This window comes from Caloenas nicobarica, chromosome 1 (assembly GCF_036013445.1).
Source record: "Caloenas nicobarica isolate bCalNic1 chromosome 1, bCalNic1.hap1, whole genome shotgun sequence".
NCBI classification, from domain to species: domain Eukaryota; kingdom Metazoa; phylum Chordata; class Aves; order Columbiformes; family Columbidae; genus Caloenas; species Caloenas nicobarica.
In genome coordinates, this window is record NC_088245.1 from 211,497,813 (window position 1) to 211,524,348 (window position 26,536).

Sequence of the window (26,536 nt, forward strand, 5' to 3'; positions counted from 1 at the left end):
ATGTGGATGTTTGTATGTTTATTAATATCCTTATTGTTTTTGAGCAAATACTTTGGGTTTATTTGAAGAAAACAATAGGGGCCTGCTTCTGCATCCTTGGGTGGTGGTGTTTGGGTTTTTTAGAACTGCAAAACCCATGAAACAAAGGAAGCGGTCCTGGGATTACAGCCACAAATTGTCATATTTCCATTGATCTCTGTGGAGCAAGGCAAAGCTTTTCTTCAGTGTGATGCTGCGAAGAGATAAAACTGCCTTGTGATCTGCAGCCTTTGGCAGTCCCCGTTTTATCTTTGTGATGAGCAGCAGAGCTTTTTGAGAACAAAAGCAACGTCTTCTGACTCATTGAGAAAAATGGCAGGTTGTAGAATATCAAAGGCTGGTGAACAAGCCGGAGCCTCAGAACCTCCCTGTGACAAGTTGGGGAGCAGGGTGGCTGGATCAGTGACACACTTAGTTGAGCTGGCAGCACTTGGCATGACTCCTAGGAACTCCGCTTTGAAAAGTGGGTATTTCAGACTTATCTCAGAAGAAAGGATTTGTCTGGAAGTGAATGTGGATCAGCCAAACCTCATATTATCTTCGAAGTTTCCTTCTGTCTTTCTCCTGAACCTTTGACTCCTCCAAAGCTTAGGGATGACATTGAAATATAGAAAATGCTGAAACAAAAACCTCATTTATCGTCATTTTTTTTTTTTTAAAGTCATAGAATTGTGACCTCTAGAGATCATCTAATCCATCTCCCTGTGCTCAAACAGGGTCAGCTAGAGCAAGTTGCCCAGGACTCTGTCCTGCTGAGTTTTGAATATCTCCCCAGATGGAGACTTCACAGCCTCTCTGGGCAACCTGTTCTAGTGTTTGACCACCCCCACAGGAAATAAAAAAGTTTATTCTTGTTTTCAGATGAAATTTCATGTGTGTTTTTTTCAAAATCTGTGCCCATTGCCTTTTGTCCTCCTCGTGAGCACAGCTGAGATGGGTCTGGATCCTTCTTCATTCCCTTCCATCAGATCTTTATGCCCATGTGTAAGATCTGTCCGGAGCTTTCTCTTTTTTGTGCTGAACAGTCCCAGCTTTCTCAGCCTTTTCATATGAGAAAAGCTCCAGTTCCATTAATCATCTTCATGGTCCTTTGCTGGACTCACTCCAGTATGTCCAGGTCTATCTCATACATCTCGGTGAGTCCCCAGTGCTGGGCAGAGGGGAGGGACCTGCTGGCAAAGCTCAGCCTAAGGCAGCCCAGGAGGCTGGTGCCTTCTTTCTTGGGTCAGCTTAGTGTCTGCCAGGGAACTGGTGAAACATGGTCCTTCTGCTCAAATTACTTTTAAAGTGCTTGACAAAGAGGTCTTCTAATTTTTGGTTTGTGCCTGTAAATTAAAAAAAAAATAGCATCACTCTAATGGGACACTTTTTTTTTTTTTTTAGACCATTTTTCATACTGAAACACTAAACATCCTATTATGTTTTCCATCACTTGTCAGGTTTTTTGCTTAAAATATCTGGTGACATGAAAAGATATGCAAAAGCTGAAACAAAACATAGTTTTTCAGTGCCTCTATTATGTGTAAGCTCTGATGTTTCTGACTCCAAGTTGTTTCAGTTCTGCTATTTTGTAGGCTGAATAACAAGTCTTAAGACAATATTGACTTTTTTTTTTTCTGATTACTGTTGGTCTTTTTGCAATGGAAACAAATTCATTTGTGTGTGGAAAGGAAATAGCACCAGTTTTAAGTATTTGCTAAAAGTTAATGCACCTGACATGGAAAATACTCCGTTTTCTCATCTGACTTGAAATTGAATTTTGAAGGCAGTGCTGTGTGAAGCTTCAGATTTCCAAACAACAGAGATTCTTCCCTTTCCCCTCACTGTTCGTCTTGGCAGTAAGGAAAGAAAAATCAATACATACATTTAGAGACTGGGTTGATAGACTGGCATCTTTCTTTTGTATGTTGCTGGGCAAAATGTTCTTCAGCAGATGTTCCAGAGGGATTTTCATTTGGTATGTCTGCATTTCCTAAAAACATGAGATGTGGTTTCTCCACCTGCTTGTGTTTAAACACAGAAGTTAACAGAAGTCTTTGAGTAAAATTTAGAGCTCCTGACATACCTAAATACAAAGGCAAGAGGTGAGAAGTGAAGAGCCACATGTTCTTTTAGCTTTGTACGAACTCTGTGCTGCCTGCAAAGTTTTGGGTAAATAGTCAAACTTCATGAAGCTGTGTCATCTTAACACGTTACCGCCCACTCAGCTGAACTGATATAACTAATTTCTGAGAACCCAGTTTACAATCCCTGTAAGAACTGTCCAAAAGAACTGCGTGTCCTTCCTCTGTGCTGACATGTCCAAGCTTTGCTGGTGATAACTGGGGGTATGTGCCACAAAATTGTTCTGCAAGTTATTATGATACCTACAAACCCATCTCCACATAACTCACTGAAAGTGAAGGCGGGAGCTGTGATGTTTCCCACTTAAAATGTGGCTTTTCACTACCCAGATGCATTATTTGCATCGGACCTCTAGAAAGAGAAGTCCCCAAGAATGCTTTATCTTGTGGTGTTTTTTATTAATGTGTTTTGCTTGAATAGGTTTTAGAGCCCGTCGACAGCCTGAGAAAAGATGGGGAGTGTTGTATTATGACTTACCACACTGTCAGAGTCCATCTCAGCACCAATTGCGTTGAACCTCATGGAATTTTTTAAGAGAAACAAGGGAAAATAAACCAGGACTTGTGCTTTTTATTCAAATGCCAATAGTCTGACTTCTTGCTCATTTTTTGACTTACAGGCGTCAAATGAGGCAAGGGAATCTGCGGAAAAGACCCATTTCTTCAATGTGCCTGCCTTCCTGACAGTTTCTGGCCAGCTCCATTTGGAAGTGATGGCGGGGTGAGCAAAATGAGAAGTTTTTGGTTCGGTCTGTAGCATCTTCTTGGTTGGTAATTTTGCCCCGTTGGTATTTGTTAGATATCTGCCACGTGCCAGAAACTAGTTGAGCAGCAGTGGCTGGATGATGGTATGAGAGGCCAGCCTAGGAAGGAGAAAATTAGGCTGCTTTTTAATTCTGGTCTAGGAACTATTTTTAAATACTGGGAGTCTCCTTCTGCTTGCCATGGATTGGGAATATTGGAAGGAGACGACATCTTTGTGGGAATGACTGTAGGATTGTGACTAATAATTGTAGTACCTTAAGTGTCTTTTTGTTGCTCACAGCTGACTTGTCTCAGCAAGAAAATCTCTTTCATTTTAGCCATCACATTCCTTTTCTCCTTTTTTCCCAAGCTTCCTTCTTCTGTCTCCTTCAGTCTTCCTGTTACATTTATTCCTTCTGCTAATTCTCCTTTCTCCTGTTGCATGGCTTTCACGCTTGCTGCTTTGTTCATTCTCACTGCTAAAGTGATCACAGTCAAAGAGTTAATACTGACTTGGATAAGAAGAAAATTATCCTTAAGCTTATCCTTTAATATTAATATTTCACTGAGATTGTTAGGGGTGAACGTGTCAGTCTGTCAGAGAGACAGTTCCCTTTGATTAGGGGGTTTGGTCCTCATCTACACTGAATTTTCCCAATAAATTAACTAAATTAGTACATTAAACAAGTGGAGTCAAGTTGGCACAATCCCTTATTTGAAGGCACAATTTTTTGAGCACTTGCAATGTGGGTTCTCCTTGGATGTGGCACTTCAGCCAAATCACCTCTTCCCAGCTAAATGGCCAACAAAGCCTGTCAGAGGCCACGTCTCAGGCAAGTAGCGCTGCAGTTGTTTGCCACTTGCCAAGGGCCTTCATCATACACTTCTAGTGACTTTAAGATCACTTTTAAAGTCATTAGTTACTGTCCAGTGCAAATCTCCTGAAGATGAGAGGGATAAAACCCTGGCTTTAGAGAATGTGAACATAGGAGATCTGCCTTTTCGTGGAAGTGGAGGTTCTAATGAGTATTTCTGATAGTCTTAGTACTTGCTGTCCATGCCTCATATCTGACGTTGAGAACCAAATAATAAACGTTTAGCTGGTTTTTATTTAATTAGAGTTGCACAGTTTAATTGGCTGCTGGTACATAGCTGCAGGGAAATTGTTCAGAGGGCAAGTTTTCTGTATAAATCAAAAGGTATAAATTTCTTCAGAAACCTGTTTGCTGCCTGGTTTTTTTATCCCTGAGAGACAGTGTCTCTTCCCAGACCGCCTGGGTGGCTGCAGTCTGCTGAAATACTCGAGCTGAAGGTTCTCGATGGACGGGATGTTTCTCATGTGGCTGCTGTGACAGAAGCACAGGTCACTTGGCAGCCAAAAGGCTGATGCGTCATCCCAGACATTAGCTGGGGAAAGTTAATGAGGGAGAGGTTTGTTTAACTGTAGGGTTGGTGGAGGTTTTTTTTGCGTCCCCGAAAGAAGATGGGATGAAACGCATTTGTACGTGTTAGGCTTAATCGACTGTCATGCGTTGTGACCTTTATTGAAAGACGTAATTCCACAGATCAAATATGGCCAAAGAATAAGTATGGATTGTAATGATTAACTTGAAATACAATCTCACTCTCTTACATCAGTCTGTTCCCTTTAAATAGTACACAGCCTGCTCTGGGATAGAGCAGAAGGCGAAACTGGGCAGATGCGAGACCTGTCTGCTAAATATTTTTTCCATTGGTATCACTCAGGTGCACCTTGTTCTCTAAGGATGGCTTAAAAAAAATATCGGTGCTTTTCAGCATGCAGTACATTACGTTAGAGCTTCATGTTCCTATTTTGCAGTAGCATGTTGTTCTTACACGCATTTTAAATGGATCCAGTGCCATCTAAATTTAGGTAAGCTGTGTTTATTCATAATGGGGTATAGCTGTTCTGCGAACCTGCTCCTCTTATTTTTATTTTATTTGAGCACGCTGAGTTTTTGAAGCCTACAGTTCAAGTGCTGTTGAATCCCTTCAGTTTTCAAAAATAGATCAAGCTTTTCTAGATGCAGAAGCACCATAGTGATGTATCACAATATTCACCATATAGATACGGTGAAACCCGTTAGATACTGTGAAGGTTTTGTTTGTTGGTAGCACGTTGGGCCTTACTCTGTGAATGGGACTCCTACATGATCAGAGCACATAAGTGTGTGATGGTAACCAGAGCTGCTTGACAAATGAACATGTTCTGGTGACCCTTCCAGAGCAGTAAAAAGTGGGAGTCCTCCTCCCCACAAACTGGAAATGTTCTGGTCTTCTCAATAAACAAAGAAACCGTAACAGTAAAGATTTATGTGTTTTGGATTGGATCCTATGAAATTTACACTGTTGCTGCCCTCTGGTTTAGCCAGGCTGAATTTTTCATGCCCAGAAAAGGAGCTATTCTTCAAAAATTCCCTTTAGCTTAATTAAAACGTTGACTTGCTGCAGTCTCAGGGCTTTCAGGAACAACTGGTCCATGAGAAATTGTGGGAGGAGACCGAGGTAGAAATGCTTGGGACACCTTTCTCCATCCAGTCTTGGCCTGTATCCTGCTGTGACTTGCTGTGGGACATGGGAGTGCAGAGACAGGTCCTGCAGAAGTCCATGAGAAACCAGGGGTGGAGCAGGACAGGTATGAGAGCCAGGAAGGAATTTCTCCGTGGGCTTTAGGTAGGAGGGAGCAGAAAGTCAGCTGGGCAGCTGTGTCTCTTTGGAATTTGCTTTTAGCTTGACAGAGCTCATGAGCAACCTCCAAGCTGTGGCTGGAAAAGTCTGGGTAGGGGAGATGTGGAGAAGACTTACCAGATGTGTCTGGAACCAAGTCTTGTTCTGGCCTTGCTGAGAGTTCATCTGCAACCCGCAGGGTATCATCTGAGGACTTGTGTCGTCCAGGGCTGCATTTCATGGCAAGGGCTGTTTGGTGCTATTGCTGATTACAGGACAGTCTGCCACTTAGAATTTCTGAGTTGTTAACCTTTTTCTTTGAGGAGAAGTGGGAAGAGAGGTCTTCCTGTGTTTATTGACTGTCTGCTGTTCCGTGCGTGCTTGTTATTGAAGGCAAGGTCGGAGAAGTTCATCTTGTCTCTCAGTGTGACACAAACGGCCCAGTTGGCACAACTTCTCATTTCATTGTACTTTGTCTTGGCAGCGACACCATCTAGGTTGACTGCTCAGGGGGTCTGAGTCATTGTCAGCTGCTGTAAATCTTCAAGGCTCTTTAAGGTCTCCAGAAAAGTCTTTATGCAGTAATACAAGTCTTCCCTTCAGTCTTCTCAGTCTCAGATGAGTCAGTAACCAGTGTATGTGGTAGAAGGTTGTAGGAATACGCGTGTCCCGATAACTGGGTTTAAATGTCATCGGTTTGCTGTGAAGTCCTCGTGGTGTTTCCTCGCCTCGTGAGGATAAAGACCCCTTTGGGGACCTGAACTGGGCTGGAAGGTCCGTGACAGCTGAAGATGATTCAAAGGCCTACTGGCAACAGCCAAAGCCAATCCTTGCCAAGAAGTACAGCTCACTGGCTCTATTTCTTTCTTTTTTTTTTTTTTTTTGCCTTTCGCTCATCCATACTTCTCACAAGCTCCACCTGCTCCTCTCAGCCCCTCTTACTAATAGTTCACATCATTGTTTTGCATTGGTTTTCCTTGCACCACGTTTTGTCCCAGGCACTGTCTGTTTTGCCTTTTGCCTCAAGAGCTTAACTAAAACTGCTCTTCCTAGAAGCTCTGGCGGCTAGCCCCTCCCTAAATTGCACAATAAATTCTATTCTCTTTCCTTGGCCTCCCTAGCTCTAGATATCTCCTCTCTTGTTCATTGTATGTTCTCTTGAAATTCCCTGCAAATGGTTAAAAAGCTCAGGGGCAGCCTCATAGCAGCCTGCTAGGACCTGTGAGGAGGTTATCAAGAAGACAAGCCAACTCTTTGCAATGGTGAACAACAGAAGGACAAGAGACAACAGGGATCAGTTGAAACTAGAGAAGTTCTGAGTGGATATAGGGGAAAAAGTCACTAAGAGATCAGTCAAGCATTGTAAAAGATGCTGGGAGAGGCTGTGCACTCTACATCCTTAGAGGTATTCAAGACCCAGCTAGATAAAGCCATGAACACCCTAGTCTGGCCTTCTCGCTCACCCTGCTTTGAGCAGAAGACTGGACCAGCAACCTCCTGAGGTCCCTTCCAGCCTGAAGGGCTGAAGAGCCTTCAGGCCAGACATGAGGAAGAATTTTTTGCCCCTGAGGGTGGTGAAACGCTGTCCCAGGTTGGCCAGAGAGGCGGTGGGTGCCCCATCCCTGGAGACATCCCAGGCCAGGCTGGACGGGGCTCTGAGCAACCTGAGCTGGTGCAGATGTCCCTGCTCATGGTAGGGGTGGCACTGGATGAGCTTTGAAGGTCCCTTCCAACCCAAACTATTCTGTGATTCTATGAATTATTCTGATCTTCTAAGTTTATTCTTGTCTTCATTCTCATTTTCCTCTCCACCAGTCTCATCCACAAACCATCTCTCTAGTTCACTTCCAGTTCAACATCTCTCTCTGGTCTTCTGCCTAACTTAAAAGCTCAGCCTTTCTTACTGCCATCTGCCTGTTAACACCTCGCTATCAAACTTGGTTTAGTTGAAACATAACTAATCCCACTCCCTTCTGCTCAAGCACATCCCCGTGATTTCAACACCATCATGGACTTTGCTGCTCTTCTACCTATTCCAAATATTCTCTGCGATCCTGCAACTGTTGTTTCTGGTTGCAGAGAGGCTCTAAAAAAGTCTCAGTCATCCAGATCGTTTTAGCTGTGTCTGCCTGAGTCTGTAGAGAGCTGAATACAGTGAATTTCCTGCTGGTTTCAGAAGATACTGAAATCACACTCTTTTCACTTCAAAAATGCCAGTACTTCCCCGTGTTTCAAAGCATGAAAGAGATTGAGAGATATAGCTGTCATTTCAGGTTGGTGTTCAAGAAAACACTGCAGAGCTGAAAAGAGAGATGTTTGAGGCTGCCTTCCATAAAAGAGTTTTCATTTCCAGCAGTCTGGCAAATGCTGCCTTAAATTTGATTCCAAAATGACTTGCTGGTGATGGAAGAGATTGCATTGTCTTCGGGCAAATATTTGCTCTACATCGTACAATTTTAAATACTTCTGAATGCAGCTGCAGGAATGATGTCCAGTTGTGTAACATTCCTGTTGCTAAGAATTGACAAAAATAAGCACAGTTATTTATCTTGGATGCCTGAAAAAAAATCTCCAGCATCTCTTGCACAACATTTATTTGAGTCTGACTCACAACGCAGACTCTTATAATTAGCACGCTAACTCCATTAATTAGGCTGACACTTAATTGGAGCTATAAAAAGCAACCCTGACATGTCTGGTTTTAATCAATTACCACGTGCTTCAGTCTGGTTCATGACTGATGCAGTGATTGTTAATGACTTTGTATTACTGGGAAGCTGAACGCTGAACTTGGTAGGTACAACATTGAGCTTTACGGTCCGCATGGAGATGCTTTTGGTCCTTTCTCCCTCTCTGATTTTTTTGGGAGGGGAAGCACGTAATTCCCTTGCAAGAAGTATGGTGCATGTGCTGAGAATCATAGAATCATTTTGGTTGGAAAAGACCCTCAAGATCATCAAGTACAACTGTTAACTCAACACTGGCACTAACCCATTTCCCTAAGAACCTCATCTACGTGTCTGTTCAACCCCTCCAGGGATGGTGACTCCACCACTGCCCTGGGCAGCCTGTTCCAATGCCTGACAACCCCTTCAATGAAGACATTTTTCCTCATATCCAATCTAAACCTCCCCTGGCGCAACTTGAGGCCGTTTCCTCTCATCCTATCACTTTTTCCTTGGGAGCAGAGCCTGATCCCCCCCTGGCTCCAAGCTCCTTTCAGGCAGTTCAGAGATCAGAAGGTCTCCCCTCAGCTCCTGTTCTCCAGGCTGAACCCCGCAGGGTTCTTGCTGTGATTCATATTTGCGGAGTTCATAGAATCAGTGTCCATCTGAAAAAAAAATGGATTAAAAAAAAAAAAAGTCCCCTTCATAGCTATTACAATACAGTTTCTGGAGAGCATGTGGGTTTTTTCCACTCTGAAAGGAAAAAAAAATTTAACAATTGCTCCGTCCTTCCCCCATTGGTAATGTATTTTTATGGCTTAGAGTAGGAGTCACTGGGATGATTAAGTTGTGAAAGAGATCTTTGCTCCCTGTTTTATTTAAAACATTTTAGATTGCCCCTTTGTAGAAGATTTCTGTCAGCTAGGGCATGGGAAATGGTTATTCGAATAAGTGCTTTAACTACTCCGGTGGCTTTCGTCAGCCCAGCTTGAGTTATCCTTGCTAATTGGTTGTTTTATTGACTCTAATTAGAAATAATAATATCAAAACTGGGACAGAACAAGACTCCACTGAGAATAAAGTACAACAGTGTCGCGTAAAAGAGTGGAGGGGCCCAGGCTGATGAGATCTTTGAGCCTGGAGCAGGAGCCATTGTGTGGCTCTGGGTAGCTCTTCTTTTTTCCTTTGTGTCTCAGTTTTCTCCTGTTCTCCTGCCATCTGTAAACTAACAATGCTGTGCCTAGGTGTGCTGTGAGGTTTAATAAATAAACTGCAGGGTGCTTTGCCAGGTAATTAGGATATATGGGTCACAATGTTAATTAGAATAGAATCATTTCAGTTGGAAGAGACCATCAGGATCATCAAGTCCAACCATAGCCTAAATTTAGCACTAAAACATGTTTCTAAGAACGTCATCTAAACACCTTTTAAACCCCTCCAGGGATGGTGACTCCACCACTGCCCTGGGCAGCCTGTTCCAATGCCCGACAACACTTTCCATGAAGAATTTTTTTCCCAATATCCAATCTAAACCTCCCCTGGAGCAACTTGAGGCTATTTCCTCTCGTCCTATCACTTGCTACTTGGCAGAAGAGACCAACACCCTCCATGCTCCAGCCTCCTGTCAGGCAGTTGTAGACAGCAATAAGGTCTCCCCAGTTATTGAAGCGTGCCTGGATCGTTTTCAAGCAGAGGTGGATGAGCTGGAGAGGATCCCTGTCCCAGCTTCTCCTTTTCTTGCTGCTGGAGCAGAGGATGTGACGAGGGAGCCGATCTCGGAGCGTGGCAGAGGGTCCTGCAGCCCCCACAACCCTGCGGCCATGGTAGGACCTTGCCAGCTTCGGCGAGGGAAACCGCTGCGTTATTTCAGTCCAACAGGCTGGAGGGGGAAGTTTGGCACTTCCCTGTCCCTCTCTGGGAACTTAGCGTTTTTGATTTTTTGTATTTTATGTATTTATTTTTGGCTGCTTACAAAAGGAAGTGCAGTCCCATGTCCTCACAGCATGAATCGAAACCTTAGTGCTCAGCGCACCAACTCTGCTGCCCAGGCCTAAGCCACACATACTGCTGTAAAAGCCCTGGTCAAGATGCAGCTTTTCTCATCTGCACTTCCTCCAAGGGCAGACAGAAGTGCATTTTCTATAAGGGATCTTTTATTACTCCTTTTTTCTGCTTTTTTTTCTGGATAAAACTGAGTCCCCCCTGCCGCCTTTTCAACAGAAACTTCGGTTTTCATTGTGCAAAATCCAAACCAGCAAACAATAGTATTGAGAGTATTATTTTTACATTGAGGTTAAAAATCAGGTATTTCTGTCCAATGCTGCGGTTTTATTTAAACGCAGTCTAACCAGCTGAAGGACGTAAAATATTCTCCCTCTTCTCCAAGCTGCTGGGCACCTCACTAACATCATTAGGAGCCTTGAGTTTCCAGCTCTTCCGAACCCTCGACCCTGGAGGCTTTGGATCAGTATGTTTGGATGGTTTTCTTTGTGCGTGTGGTTTCTTGGGCCAGGCCAGAATGTTTTCAACATAAAAATTTCAACATCCCCAAACAATCCCAGTCGTGTTTGGGTCGAGCGCTGGAGCCAGCTGGTGTTGCCTGGCAGCCGAGCAAAGTCATCTGCTTATTTCGATGGAGTGGGAAGGTCCTCCATGCTCAAAATGAATATGGTCATGCTGGAAAGAAGCAGAATTAAATCAGATGGCTCACTTTATGAATTTATTTGCTTCCTAAGGGAAAGGACAATGTGGCTGATGAAGGTCAACTCTCGGGCTTTAGGGTCACCTTGCTCTCCTGTCCTCCTCTGCTGACATCATGTCTTGTTTGGTCCTCAGGTTAGAAGTTACTGTTTCCAGTTTTTCTTGCAATCTAGATTTTAAGGAGGATTTCGGATTGGTGAGCGATGCTACGGGGGAACATATTGTATTGAAGGCTGAGAGAGGATCTCATCAATAGTTATAAATATGTCAAGAGGATGGACCAGACTCTGTTCAGTGGTGCCCAACAACAGGATGAGCGGCAGCGGGCAGAGACTGAAACACAGGAGGGTCCATCTGCATATGAGGAGAAACTTCTTTCCTTTGAGGTGCCAGAGCCCTGGACCAGGCTGCCCAGAGAGGTTGTGGAGTCTCCTTCTCTGCAGACATTCAAACCCGCCTGGACACATTCCTGGGTGACCTGCTCTGGTGACCCTGCTTTAGCAGGTGGGTTGGACTGGATGATCTCCAGAGGTCCCTTCCAACTCCAACCACTCTGTGATCCTGCGAAGGGTCACACGCTGTGTTCATTTAGCACAGCCAAAGGTAAGATTTGGCACAAACAGCCTTTCAGCTTAACCCTTTACCACAGACCTTGTCAGAGTCATCCCTGTACTTGTGTTTATGCAGACACCTGTAGTATTTTGGGGTGAGAATGAGGGCACCCTACAAATGAATAACTGTGTGTGTTGGTGTGGTTTAGTGCTTAGTCCTGAGTCATAACAACCGGCTTCTGCCTCCAGCTGTGTCACTACCATGTGGTGTGACCCTGGCATGGGCTGTAAGCTGACTGTGCAGGCGTCGCATCTTCTTGATTAATAGCCTTGCTCAGAGTTATATCCCCTTGGTTCGACAGCACAAATAAATCTTTATTAACTCGGTAGCAGCGTGGAGTCCTGGCTCGGAAAAGGAGCACAATCCATTCCTGGCTTGGGAACCATCAGCACAATTAATTATATTTGGATTGCAGTGTAAAAATTGCCAGTGAGGCAGAGACACTCGGGCCTACAGACATTGCATGAGTTTAATTAAAAGGATGATTTTAAGCAGCTTTGGGCACAGATACTTTCTACTTCTCTATTGCTTTCTGTCACTGTCTCAATAATGAATTGTCAATGAGTTCAAATGAAATGAGCTTTCATTCTGCGTGGTATAAAGCTCTCCAAGGGGGAGAGGTAACTGGTTCTTAAGGTTTTAGTAGCATGTAAAATAAGAGTGAAAAGGGAGAAGTTTCTCTCTTCCTGGGTGTTCATAGGGTGGAAATCACAAACACAGCCTGTGCGGGAATGAGCCTCCACCGAGCGATGGTCCGTGCAGAGGACGCTGAGCTCCAGCAACGCACCCAAATGCTGCTGTCTGTGTCCAAAGGGATTCTTGCGATCCTGAACCTTGAACGTGCTCCAGCAACACACCCAAATGCTGCCGTCTGCCCCCAAAGGGACTCTTGCGATCCTGAACCTCAAACGTGGCTGAGCTCTCCACTCAGCATTTTGCAGGATGAGGCCCTGGCTTTTGCAGCGTTTCCATGTGTCTGAGGGAGCACTGTGGGTATTTTCTCTTGACCTCCGCATTAAGCTCGCGAATTTTCCCAGAGAACTGGGCAGAGCAAAACACAGTCCCCAAAAAGGGAGCAATTAATTAAGTGGCTCTGTGCCGCCTTCTGGTGTCGACCCCGGCAGCGCCTGTGAACTGCATCAATGCTCTCGGCCTCGCAGTCCAGAGCTCTGATCTGGGCGAAGCCGCTGCAAAGGGGCTCATTTCAAAGCCTCTCTTGTGTTCTTTGGTAGCACGTACAAGGACAGCGTTACAGACGTTACTGCTCTGCCTGTAATGGCTGAGGGAAAAGGCTCAACAGATTATTTGGCTTACTTTTTATTTCCCCCCAGCTCCTGTGTGTGTCCTTTTGTTGGAGATGGGGGATTGGCACTACTGATTTTTTTTGTAAAGACTCTTGCGTGCCCACAGCCCCAACTGACCTAGGCGCTTTTGGAGACTTAGCTAGAATTTTCAAGTTATTTTTAGATGCTGGAAGCCCTGCAGAGGTCTGGGAATGTTAAATGATTGATTATTTGCATCGTACAGCACAGGAGTCCCAGCCCTGGACTGAGGCTCCATTGTGCTAGGTGCTGAATGCACACAGAACAAAATGACTAGTTTTGCCCTTGGTACCATGAAATCGGAGCAGAGTCAGCTCCTATCCCTCTTTTTCAATATATTTATGCACGCTCGATGTGGTAGAGCAGCATATAAAATCACAGATACGATTTTAATAGCAGATAAAGTACAAATAAAGGTCAGATTTGTGTAGCATGCATCTCTTGATGTCTTGAATGGCAGAGCACAGTAAACAGTGTATGAATGGATGAAAAATAATTGTTCACGCTCGGAGCTGATAACAGTGACTATATGTATTTTCAGCTGCATTTCTGTGTTACATCCAGGCCTCTGGTCAGTGCTGCGTTGCTGTGACCAGATGCCTTGCGTTTCCAGCGCTTCTTTGATGGCTTTGCCAGCGTGACATCTGGCTGGTGTCCCTTTGCCAGGGTCCCAGGATTATGGTGAAATTCTCACAGTTATTTATATTTTTTCCTTTTACAGATAGCCTGAGAAATTCGTGATTCCTTCCCTCCTTGCAGTTGTGGATTTATACTGGGGTTTGCTGTTTTGTTTTGGTTTTTTTTTTTCCTTTTTCCCAGAGGCAGTCAGGGAAATTCCGCTCTACCCCACTGATGCTGGGTTCTCTGCAAGCTGTCACAGAGCCCTTACCCCTGCTATGGTGGAACACCTTTGGATAGTCCCTGAAGTTGCAGTGCTAACGGTTCGTTTTGCAAACGTAGGTGGTGCTCAGTGTACAAGTTGGAGAAGGTTGGTCCTGGCAGGATGCCTGCAGCTGAGAAAAGACTGAAATCGGTTCCTGTGGGAGCTGTTCTGCACTTGTGCTCCCAAAAGCTCCATCTCGGGCACAGAGGGGCTTTGTTCTTGCAGCACAAAACTGATCTGTGACTGCAAAGTGTTTGACCATGGCTGACATCTTGGAGCAGTAATTTTTTTTTAAATTATTTTTAGGTATCTTGCAGCCACCCAGCCTCTTGAGAGAGAAATACCTAGTCGTCATGCTTGGGTTGCTCTTCAGTAGGAAATAAGTACAGTTCAAAGTGCTCATGGTCATAGAATCGCAGAATAGTTTGAGTTGGAAGGGACTTTCAAAGCTCATCCGGTGCCCCCCCTGCCATGAGCAGGGACATCTGCACCAGCTCAGGTTGCTCAGAGCCCCGTCCAGCCTGGCCTGGGATGTCTCCAGGGATGGTTCATCCACCACCTCTCTGGCCAACCGGGGAAAGGGTCTCACCACCCTCAGTGTAAAATATTTCTTCCTCATATCTATCCTGGCCACCTTGGATTGCTGGAGACTGTCATCAGTGCCCGTGCCTGGACAGCCGCTGAGAAGCGTGTCTCTCACTGAAGGCAAACTGCTGCTCTGTGGGATAGGATCTCCCGACAGCTGTTATCACACTTAAAACTGTTATGTTGTGGAGACTTAACGCCAGGAAGAAATTAGAGACCTGTGCACCAGCACTACTGTGGCCAGCACGACCAGAGCAGTGACCATCCTGTGCACTGGGCACTGAAGAGGCCAAACCTGGAATCCTGGGGTTGGTTTTGGGCCCCTCGCACCAAGAAAGCCCTTGAGGTGCTGGAACGAGTTGAGAGAAGGGAACGGAGCTGGTGAGGGGCTGGAGCACAAGTGTGATGGGAGCGGCTGAGGGAGCTGGGGGTTCAGCTGGAGAACAGGAGCTGAGGGGAGACCTTCTGATCTCTGACCTGCCTGAAAGGAGCTTGGAGCCAGGGGGGGTCGGGCTCTGCTCCCCAGGAACAAGCGCCAGGACCAGAGGAAACGGCCTCAAGTTGCACCAGGGGAGGTTGAGGTTGGATATTGGGAAAAAAATATGCACAGAAGGGGTTGTCGGGCATTGGAACAGGCTGCCCAGGGCAGTGGTGGAGACACCATCCCTGGAGGGGTTTAAAAGATGCATAGATGAGGTTCTTAGGGATGTGGTTTGAGTGACAGCATTGAGTTAATGGTTGGACTTGGTGTTCTTGAGGGTCCTTTCCAACCAAAATGATTGTATGATTCTATCAAACCCAGCAGTCCTGGGTGGGTATTTTCAGCAGTTGCAGGCTTTTCAAAACATTTTTATCTCGTGTCATGTACTGCCCCAGTCACTGTCTGAACTTGTGACTAAACTGATTTATTTATGGAAAATTCTTTCTTTAACTGAGGAGCCCCAAATTGAAATATTTTAGCAAGAGCCTGAAACATGGACACAGATAGCACAAGAGCCTGCATCTCGTGTTTCCCACTGCAGACCAACCTCTGTACCCTGGCAAGAAAAAGTTTTTGACCAGTTCTGCCTTAAACATTGAACAATTTTGGCTGAGTGAGTCATTGTTTCATATTTGTATGTTTGTATTGCTGTAGCAGTTGAGGCTCTTAAGCTTCAGATCCAAGACCTTGTTGTGCCAGGTGCTGTAGGAACATGGAAAAACAAAATAAAACAACAAAAAAAGGCCTTGTGAGGAAGAACACGCATTTCTCTATAACCCAAGACAACAGATGGCTACAGTTGGGGGAGCACAAGGAACCGATGAGATAATACTGACCTTTGCAGTGAGTAATAGCCTTGGTACATCACTTATTTAAACATTGCTAATGTTTTATAGATCCTATAGTAAAGGGCAGGTGGCATTTTGAAGGCGAATGATCAGGGTTTGTTCAGCCTTGAGAAAACAAGGCTTAGGGGAGACCCTGTCACCATGTTCCAGTATTTAAAGGATGACTGCGAAGAAGAAACTCCCTTTCTACAAGGAGTCACACGGAAAAGATGAAGGTAATGGGTACAAGTTACTCCCGGGGAGATTCCGATTGGACAGAGGAGGGAAATTTTTCATTATGAGAACAATCAGCCTTTGGAATCATCTCCCCAGGGAAGTGGTGGATTCCCCAACATTGGACACTTTTAAGTTTCAGCTGGACATGGTGCTGGGTCATCTTTTCTAGACCGTGTTTTTGCCAAGGAAGGTTGGACCAGGTGATCCTTGTGGTCCCTTCCAACTTGGGATTCTGTGATTCTATGACCAAGTGATGGCAGAAGTTTGCAGGAACATCACATCGAGCAAGAACAGCAGCATAGGGAAGAGAGGCATGTTGAAAATGATGCTTGAGCAAAGATGTTTCCTGCGATCGTGTAGGAGAGAGAGCAGGTACAGGAGGAAAGTAGAGACAAAAAGTGTATTTGTTTGAGCAGAGAAAGCAGAAAAGGGGAAAAGGAACCTACAGGCAGGCTGCGTATTTGAAGTCTTGACCTGGAACTCTCTTCTGCTGTGTTTACTGCCAGCAACTCAAGGAAAAAGAAAGTGCTGTTCCTTTGGATCGTAACCTTTAACCATCGTGTGACATGAGGGAACAGACGAGTGAGGCAGAATGTGTGTGTTCCTTCATTCGCAGTGCAGATGCTTCCATAAGGGGCAAAGGGAACATGCTGCTTTTTGTAGCATTTATTTAAGCTTCAGTTTAACAAAATTAGCCTGTGCAGAAACTTCAGCGAACATCCTCTTTGAGCCAAAAGCTTGCAGAGCAAGATGCAAGTCAAATGCCAACCCCAGCAATTAGCACGCGTCCTTTCATGAGTGTTAAACTGTGCTTAATCTCTACTGATCAAGTTCTTTTTCTCCTGCATGCTGTCTACGGCTACAAATAACGTCAAGTTTAAGATGTACCAAAGATAGCAGCTGCCCCGTCCATTTATTTTTTCTGAAGCAGCTCACTCTCTCCCCAATCATGGTTTGCTTCCCATGCAGCATGGAATTAAAAGGAGCTATTGCAGAATCTGTTCGGGAAGCTCTTGCTGGTTTGAGGAGCCCAAAGTGCTCGTAGCCCACAGTGTGTAAAAGGTATTGCTTGGAGTGCACCTTCCCTGTTGTAAAAATAAACCATTTCAAGGTGTGTTGCTGTTTGATAGGAAGGATTCTTAAGAAAGGAGAAAGAAGAAGGCTTTTGTATCCTGCATACCGCAACATGATGTGACTGCAGAACAAGAAAGAATGTATTTAAATAGCCTCCCCAGAAGGTTAATGGAGAAATAGCTTCGTAATAGGAAATGCATTGGTTGCTCTGGCATAAAATGATATCCCAGATGTGCTCTCTGCAGCAGGGACCCCTTATAGCTGAACTATTTCCAGCTGTGTGGAAGGAGCCCAGTTCTCTATCTCGAAGGCTCTTTCGGCAATAAACTTGGGTGTTGCCACTAGAGGGGGACTGCAGGCCGTACACCAAACAGCATCCTGCTGGGCTTCACCAGCCTCCTCCAGCGCTGACACCAGCCCAGCAGCACCAGCACCAGGACCTCTCTGCAATGTGGGGCTCGGGTGTCACAGCACCCGTAAAGTTTGGGTACCTTGCAGCCAAACAAATGCGAAGGGGCGTGGATGAGGGGAGCCTGACTGGTGCGATGCCTGGGTGCTTCTCCAGTGATCTGGTTCTGCACGATGTCATTTTTTATTCTCACACAGCTACAAAAAGTGTCCTGAGTGTGAATAGTGTTCAGTGAAAGCTGAACAGCATTTGTACAACCCCACCGAGTCATGGAGGGGTGTGAATAACCCCTCTTAAAGCCCAGCTGAGGCAATATAATAGCAACATACCAAACAGTGCCATTAAATTGCTTAAAGAGGAAATGGAAACGTGAGTGCTTCCAGATTCTGGGAGAAACCTGAGCTTGTGGATGGGGCTTTCAGTATTACGGACTCACTTGGGTGCTGGGCCTGACCTGCCTGTTTATTGTCTCTTTGCAGGGCTTTTACCCACGTGTTCACCTTCGGCCCAACGTTCCGAGCGGAAAACTCGCAGAGTCGCCGGCACCTGGCAGAGTTCTACATGGTGGAGGCTGAGCTGTCCTTCACTGAAAACCTCCAAGACGTCATGCAGGTGAGCACCAAATGTCTGTGCAGGACCGTTGCCAGACCATCTTCCTCCTCCCAGAGCTGTGGTCCTGCCTTCAGCTGAAGTTGCGGTTCCTCTCACAGAATCCCAGGCTGGTTGGGGTTGGAAGGGACCTCTGGAGATCATCCAGTCCAACCCACCTGCTAAAGCAGGGTCACCAGAGCAGGTCACCCAGGAATGTGTGCAGGTGGGTTTGAATGTCTCCAGAGGAGACTCCACAACCTCTCTGGGCAGCCTGGTCCAGGGCTCTGGCACCTCACAGGAAAGAAGTTTCTCCTCATATTCAGATGGAACCTCCTGTGTTTCAGTCTGTGCCTGTTGCCCCTCATCCTGTCGTTGGGCACCACTGAAAAGAGTCTCACCTTGTGGGATCCAGATAGAGGTTGCACAGGGACTTCCCGAGCATCAGGGTTTGCTCAGCAGAGCTGAGGCCACAGAGGGGATTTGGAAGGGACCATGTAGGTGCGAACACAGCCCTCATCTGAATGGGGGGGCTACACAGTTGCTGGATTGCCAGGAAATGTGTAAATGTGCTTGACTGGCACTAATGAAAAGTAGCATTCTCCCCTTCAAAACGTTCAGCATCTCTCCATGAATCTGAGCCATATTTTTGCAGTCTTGTCCCTTGGTGTGCTCTGTGAAGAGCTCCTTGAAAGCTGCATTGAAATCTCAAGTAGAAACAAGAGTTCCTGGTGTACGCTATTCACTGGGGCTTTAGCAGAAGACTGAAAGAAATCCTTAGTCAGCAAGCTTTTCATTTTTCAGGATTGACCTCTCGGTTGCAGTTTAACCACATGATGGATGCTAATGCATCTTAGTAGTCTCAGCATAAGCCAGCTTATGCCCAGTAGGACTTGCGAGTAAACATCCACATGCGCTCTCATATATCAAATAAACTCCTTGGAAAGCTATTGCAAAAATAGCTTTAAAAAGAAAAAGACCTGAGGCACTGGCTACAGATTTATAAAATAACATCCAGGTGGTGGTTTCTTCAGCCTGGGTCATATACAGGCTGCTGAGTCAGTATGTCCCAACAGCAGAGTTGATGTGCTCTGTCTCTTGCGTGTGCTCTTTCTGCATCTTGGATGTCGGGATGGCATTGGGCTGCCTGGACTGACCCTTTGGGAATCTCTGTGCTCCATCATTAATAGCATCCCGCTCTTTCTTTTTGTAGAATCATAGTGTTATTGCACAGTTTGGGTTGGAAGGGACCTTCAAAGCTCATCCAGTGCCACCTCTGCCATGAGCAGGGACATCCGCACCAGCTCAGGTTGCTCAGAGCCCCGTCCAGCCTGGCCTGGGATGTCTCCAGGGATGGGGCATCCACCACCTCTCTGGCCGACCTGGGACAGGCTCTCACCACCCTCAAGGGCAAAAATTTCTTCCTCATGTCTGGCCTGAATTTCCCCTCTTTTAGTTTAAAACCATCATCCCTTGTCCTATCACAACAGGCCCTGCTCAAAAGTCTGTCCCCATCTTTCTTATCGGCCCCTTTCCAGAAAGGCCGCACTAAGGTCTTCCCGGAGCTTCTCTTCTCCAGCTGAACACCCCAACTCTCTCAGCCTGTCCTCATAGCAGGTGTATTCCATCCCTCTTGATGATTTTTGTGGCCTCCTCTGGACTTTTTTCATATCCAATGTTTCTCTTCTACTTTTCTCCAGAACAGCTTTGTGTGTTCTTAGAGCATAGCATACGTGTATGTTTATGCCTTACTTCCTAAGCCCCTTGTTTCTCTAGGTAATCAGGAGCTGATTGAAATCTTCACTGCTTTTATCTGGTATAATAAGCAAGGTCTTCTGTTAAGTGGTGTTTGAGCCCTTGAATGCAGCATGAACATATATGTACTCTTGTGCTGAGAACCCTGATTTCTTGGCTTTTGAAGTACAGACAGCCAGTTCAGACAATTCAGAGAATTAGTTTTGAGAACTGTCCTCAAGTGTGTAGGGCTTTTTATTTGTAGGGAAAGGAGGAACTTCCCTCCTTTACTTAGCTTTTATTGTTGCTAAACGTCTTGTGAAGTCTCAGCTTGTGCTCTCCTCTTTCGCTTCTTGCCTCTGTTGCAAAGTCTTTGACAAGAATCTTTCTCTATAACAGAAAATCTCAGGGCAGCCCTCATTTTGCACTCCTCATAGCGAGCCTACGTTGCAACATACTTACTTTTGTGATGTTCTCATTTGCAGAAGTGGAGTTCCTGTTTCATTTGTTTTCAAATCCTTGGGCAATCTCTCTTAGGAAAAAAACAAAAAACAAAAAACAAAAAAAACCACCACCCTAAACCAAACCAAACAAACCCCAAAAGTGACAGCTGCACTAAAGGCTAAGTTAAGTTTCTTTTTCCCCACATAACTGACCTAAATTCAGTGTTCCCTCATGTATCTGCCCGTTGGGCACTTTGTCCGTCGTCATCTGCAAGTTCTTTGTTCAGTGCAAAACGCCCAGTTGAAAGCCCTGGGGGCTACTGGCCAGGGTTAGCATCTGAACTTTGTCCTCGCATAAAGAGCTGGATTGTTTAAAACTTATTTTTAAAATTGGTATTCAACATTTGGAGTGAATACCTCTAACTTCAGCAAGTTAGTGTGCTGGGAAGGCTCCGCTTCTTCAGGGACATCTTGAAGTATTTGGTTATATATCATTAAAGAAGAGCCTTGCTACAAGTTCATTGGTGAGGCTTGAGATCTTTCAGCCAAATCTATAAAAGAAACATAGCTTTCCTTACAAAATAAAAGGAAAAAAAGAAGATTTAATAACAAAGTCACATGTATTTGGGAGCAAAAGGCCTGAAATCTTAGAGCAACAGCCTTTTTTTCCCCACTATAATCGCAGAGTAGTGCTCAATTATTCCCAAATTAGCAGCACAGTTGTTGTGAGGACTCATGTGTCTTGATCATGCAATCCAAATTTCTGTTCTGTGCCAAAACGTGTTTCAGTGCTACAAAGGAGCTTAAACTCTCACAATGTTGACTTTGTGTGGCAAGTCCCGTGTGCTCCATGCAGTTCTCTACACTGCATGGCTGCGTGATGGTGTTACTGCTTTGGAATCCAGGGTGTATGTGAGCGTATCTACAAGACTCTAGTCAGGAATTTGAGCCAAGTCGCCCCAAGGGACTCTTCCCCCAAACTGGGTGAGAAAGAGAGGGAGTTGGAAAAGGTCAGATAAGACAGGGGAAAGTGTCCAATTTGTATGGAAGTGCCTGGACTCACTGCAGCCATCATCCCTCCAGTCCCTGAATTGAAGTCCAGTCTCATCTGTCCTCTGAGATACGTCCTGCCACCCTCACTTCAGTGCTGTGTTATGTAGCTGTATTTGTAGGTCATTATCTTTTATTTTTCATTCCACTGTCTTGGCAGTGCAGTGGGTTTAAAGGATCTCACTTCACTCATTGACACTAATGACGTCTCAGAGAGGCCATATGATGCAGTCAGTATTGAATTTCACCCAACACACACAAAACCATGCTAAAGAAACATAATTTAGGCTGTAAAGTTAGGAAATGTGAGAAGGAAGTGTTCCTGAGAGCACTTTTGGGAGTTTATCCTGTGTGATCTACTCTGTTGACCCTGCTTTAGCAGGGGGTTGGACTAGATCATCTCCAGAGGTCCCTCCCAACCCCAGCCATTCTGTGATTCCTTAACAAGATCACATCCTAGCACTGCTGTCTCTTTTAGAGAGGGAGCCTATATGTCTTTAAGATGGAGAGTACAATTTAACACACAGTATTTGAGCTCTGTCCTGAGGGCAGAAGTATTGTCTTCCACTGGTTATGTACTTCATCAAAATTAATTTGCTGTCATTACAGCCCAGTGACATGGAGTGTTATTACCTCCGTTTTACAGAAGGGAATTCAGGCATGAAATGAAATCAGTAGCACTGATTTTGGGTGCCAGTTTCAGGGACCTTAGGTCTGAAACGTGGATGTGGTTTGATGTCCAAAATAGTTCACACTCAGAGTACTTTCTGTTTTCAGTGCCAAGGCTCAGGCAGTTGGGCAAATCCGCCTGCAGTCTCAAGGGAACAGGCACTGGTAGTGACATGGAAAAGATTTGTTCCCAGTGTCTTGGGCAACGCTTTTTAGGGACATTGGGGGATCTACAGGGCTATAGGTTCCTCCTCTGAAGTGGCATCCAGCTGCCATAGCTGAGGCTCTTTCCATTTCTTAACTTCCATCAGGGTTTATTGTTCAGCTTTGATGCTCAGTGGAGCAGTGATCTGACAGACAAGAGCCTCCTTCCTTTCATAGCAGCAGCATGTCTCCAGAGAGGGTCCTGAGCGGTTGGTTACAGAGCAGAAAGAAGGGATTTTATGAGCAAGATCAGATGCAAATCTCCCCTCTGTGTCTGTGTGTATGTGCGCGCACGTATGGTGTGTGTGAGCAAGCACGAAGGCGAGAAATTATGGTCCACTTGGTGAATGTTTCATATGTAAATACCCTGTGATCTACACTGCATTCATATGCATGGCCCAGGTAAATGCATAAACAAAAATCCTGCTAGCAGTTCTTGTGATTTTTCTGAAAGTGTCATATATAATAAATAGGACTATCTGATCCCTTCTCGTAGTGCACAGCACCTTCAATTGCTGCTGCCGACATTTACCGCTGTTCTCTTGCTGATTTCCTCTGTTTCGACTCTGGTCATAATTTTATTTGGGAAGAATATAAGTTGCAGTATCGAAAGATCCGAGCTAAAATTAAACAATACAGCTGGGAGCTGCTCCTGATCAAAATCAGCGAGTTAACCATTCAGTGGCACAGCAATAGGATTGATACTGCTGAACTACTTTGAAAGGTGCAAATCAAGAGATAAAGGCTGGGAAGGATGAGAGAGAAGGGAAAACTTCTACCTCTGTCCTCCTACCGGCACAATTGCTACATTTCCTTTATGAAGCAACCAAATTAATGGGCTTTTGGGAATCAGGAGACCCACCTCTGAGATGAGCTCCTTGCTGTGATTCCCGTGGCTTTTTCCCTCTGTAAGTCTCCTATCAAACTTGTTTCTTGCAGGATTCGTTCAAACCAATCTCTTGGTTATATTTCCAGCTCACGCAACTCCCTCAAACCAGCGAGCCAGTGGCTGTGCTTCCCCACTCGTTTTTCATATAGGCTGCTTTCTAGTCCTTCATTATGTTATCTGCTTAAAGCCATAACTTCTGAGTTGAAGAGCTTTTTTTTTCCTTCTTTTCCTTTTTTTTGGCATAAATAAGAATAAGAGCAGTGAGGAGGCTGATGCATGACCCACGTGTCTGTCTTCTTTGCCAGGATAAAACCTCAGTCCCAAACCTGGAAATATTTCTCAGATTGTTTTTCCCATACCACCCACATCTTTTTTCCACAAGAGGAAGCCGCGCATGTTGAATGCTGTGGGAACCTAATTGTTACTTTATCGCACAGCGAGGGAAAAAAAGTGCTAATTAAACAACGTGCTTTTCTGAAACCAGATGATACTTTCATTTTCTAGAAAGAGGAAGCTTAATGTAAAATCCCTTCGTCTGTGCTTGGTGAAACCAGATGACTTGCCAAGAAGTTTTCTAATTTTATTTGCATAAGCTTTTTTCTAGCTCCTTTGAAGAAAGTTCAAAGCTGACTGGTTATTTGCCACTCAGCAGCAACTCTAGCTTTTAATTTCCTCTGCGTTTCAGTACCAGTAGGGGTAAAATTGTTTATCTCCACATGATAATTCTGTTCCTTTATTTGGATCTTCCCCTTTTGAAACAGATGGCCCAGATTGATGCAGGAGTCTAGAGGCTGAGTTTGGTTCCAGAGGTGTGAAAACGGGCTGATTTACCAGCTTCTCTAGGCTGGTGGGATGCCGAGGTTTTTCATCAGCGCTGAGCAGCGTTTCAGCAGTTCAGGACAGGTGATGAAGGATGTTCTACACACGAGAGTTCAAACAACATGCCTGAAATCTCATCTTGGCTATGTCAGTAGCTCAGCTTCTTCCTTTCTGTGCCTTTTGTTCTTCTTACCCTGTAAGATCTGATTCCTTGCACGGCAGAGACCTGCTTCTTCCTCAGATCTGAACATCAGGTTCATCTTTTCAAAGTTAGTTTTCCCTTGGCTTTGCAGTGTCCGGGGACTGCTACTTGCCCAGGGATCACTGGTGGATACTTCCCTTCTCTCAACTCTGTAATTAATGAAGCAGTTGGTTTGCTCACGGAAAAACAAATAGGAATGTGCCAGGACATTCAGAGGTGCTTTTAGTTGAGAAAAACCTGGTCCCATCCCAGGCTGAGGTGTCGTGCAGCCCAGCTGCATTGCTCTGCTCCTTACAAAAGAGATAAAGAGGGTGATTTTTGAAGAAGAGTTGGGATCATCAGTATTACGCAGGTATCAAATACCTACTTTGTGCAGGCGTAAGACTATGAGGAGTCATGGGAACGCTTCATCTGCGCAGCAGCAGGTGTCTTGGATGGTCTGCTTTGCTTAACCAAACGAGAAAATTACTCTGAAAACAGGTTGGTCAAAATGCAGCGGCATCCCACGTGGGGGCTTTTTTGGTTTAGAACCAAAATGGCATTTTAATTTCATGGGCGAAGCCAATTTTGCTGGATAAGTATATCCAAATTGGATGATAATGTCATGTAGTTAATCCACATTAGTTTAGGGAAATGAAACCACATCTTTCTTTAGTTTCTCAAGCATCCCTGCATTGATGTGTCCTTCGCTTTAGCTCTCTACTCGTCTCTGGACATGTTCTCTTTGATTTGCTCTTACTGCACAGAGTCTCTCTAGCTGGGATCTATTTGATGGGCTGGCTCTACACAGAGTACGTTTATTCTCCTCTCGTTTAGTTCTACCTCTTCTAACAACAAAGCCGAAAACCAGAATTGCTCATGACAGGACAAACACCTCACTAATAATTAATCTGAGACTACTCACCACAAACGATTGTAGTTTGTGTGTTTGTGGCTGACCAGGGCTGCTGCTTGAATATTTTAGCTGTGTTTTTTTCACCGGAGACACCTGACTGAAGATACTGAGGCCATCAGCAGACACCGAAACCCTGAACTTGTAGCAGAAATGCCGGTTCTTGGCCTGTTCAGCTACATTAGCAAACTGGTGCCCTCTTATGCAGTCTGACCATGCAGAAGGACAGAAACTCCTTCCGTACCCTTCGGCTGATGTGTACCGTGTTTTATTTATAGCCTGGGACATCTAAGCAGTGTTAATTTTTCATGGACTCCTGTTTTCTCTGTTAGGTTATAGAAGATCTTGTCAAGACAGCGACAAGCACTGTGCTCTCCAGATGTCCTTGTGATGTTGAGCTTTTTCATAAATATGTAGCTCCTGCCCAGAAGGTAATAAATATGAGAAGAAAAAGCTGCAATCCTGTTATGCATTTTGGGGGCTCTTGGCTATAGGGAGGCTTAATTTTTTTAATTTTTTTTTTTAACTGCATTGTCCTGTGTTAACAAACTGTGAAGAGTTAGAAGTCATCCTGAACTTAAGTGCTTCTTCAGGCCAACAGAGAGAGGATGCACAACTTTCTGTAACCAGTAGCAAGTGTGGTAGAAGTGCTGTTGTCACATCATCGAGCAGCCTCTGAATCATCAGCTCCATTAATCAGGCACCCCTTTAGCCCTGAATAGCCAGGAGTGGATTTTGACCCATATTTAGATCACGATGCAGAGCAACAAATTAAAACTTACAGGGAGGTGGCTTTTCTGAGTTTACTCTGGGCCCCTGAACCCTTAAGAGTAGCTTTACATTTTCATTTTTTCTTGTTTTGACCAAGGACAGGTTGGAACAAATGCTGAAGAACAAATTTGTGACGTAAGTACTTCTATTTCAAAATGATCTGGAGGAGGGCTTTTGGGGAAAGGGTTCCTGTTTTGTGTACATTCTTTTTCTTTCCCAACTCAGTGTCTTCTGGGTCAGCATCGTGTCTCCAAAGGAGCGTGAATTGCAGTTCCCTGTGTTCTGTTTGCCAGTTGCCCTCTCATCTCTGCATGAGACTGGCAGCTCAATCTGCTGACCTTTGGCTTTTGCTTGCCTGGACAAGATCCTCTTTCCTTCAGGGTGTCCTCCTTCCAGCACAGACCTGCGCAGTGCTTCACTCACTGTCTTGCCGGGTTTTGGCTTTGCTGCTCCGCCTTCCTTCACACTTCCACTCTGATGGCTCCCTTTTTATGAAACTATTTTTGGATATTTAAAAATCCCAATTGAGTTTCTATTCCCGATTGCTTGTGCAACTCCTTTTCCCAGTTCTCTGTGTGCTAAAGGAGTGATGGGTTTTGTTTTCCCTCCTTGGCCCCCAAGAATACCTACTCTTCCCCATCTTTTCAAATAGTGGTGCTCTCTGTTTATTCCCTTTATCCCACAGAACATTGTAGGGCTGCTCAGCCCGGGGATGATGTTTTTGTGGGGACAGACTGTTTAGCAGGGCCTGTTGTGATAGGACAAGGGGTGATGGTTTTAAACTCAAGGAGGGGAGATTCAGGCCAGACAAGAGGAAGAAATTTTTTACAAGGAGGGTGGTGAAACACTGGCCCAGGTTGCCCAGAGAGGTGGCGGATGCTCCAT

General features: G+C 45.0%; 1 protein-coding gene across 2 annotated transcripts in view; it reads left to right on the forward strand.

Annotated features, from left to right (window-relative positions):
• NARS2 (asparaginyl-tRNA synthetase 2, mitochondrial) overlaps positions 1-26,536 on the forward strand; it is a 58,259-nt gene that overhangs the window by 16,907 nt on the left and 14,816 nt on the right. For both annotated transcript variants that reach the window (XM_065637860.1, XM_065637868.1), the window contains exons 6-9: positions 2,783-2,883; positions 17,870-18,002; positions 25,213-25,311; positions 25,749-25,786. In XM_065637860.1, coding sequence (XP_065493932.1) covers positions 2,783-2,883; positions 17,870-18,002; positions 25,213-25,311; positions 25,749-25,786 — 371 coding nt within the window. The remainder of the gene's footprint in view (positions 1-2,782; positions 2,884-17,869; positions 18,003-25,212; positions 25,312-25,748; positions 25,787-26,536) is intronic.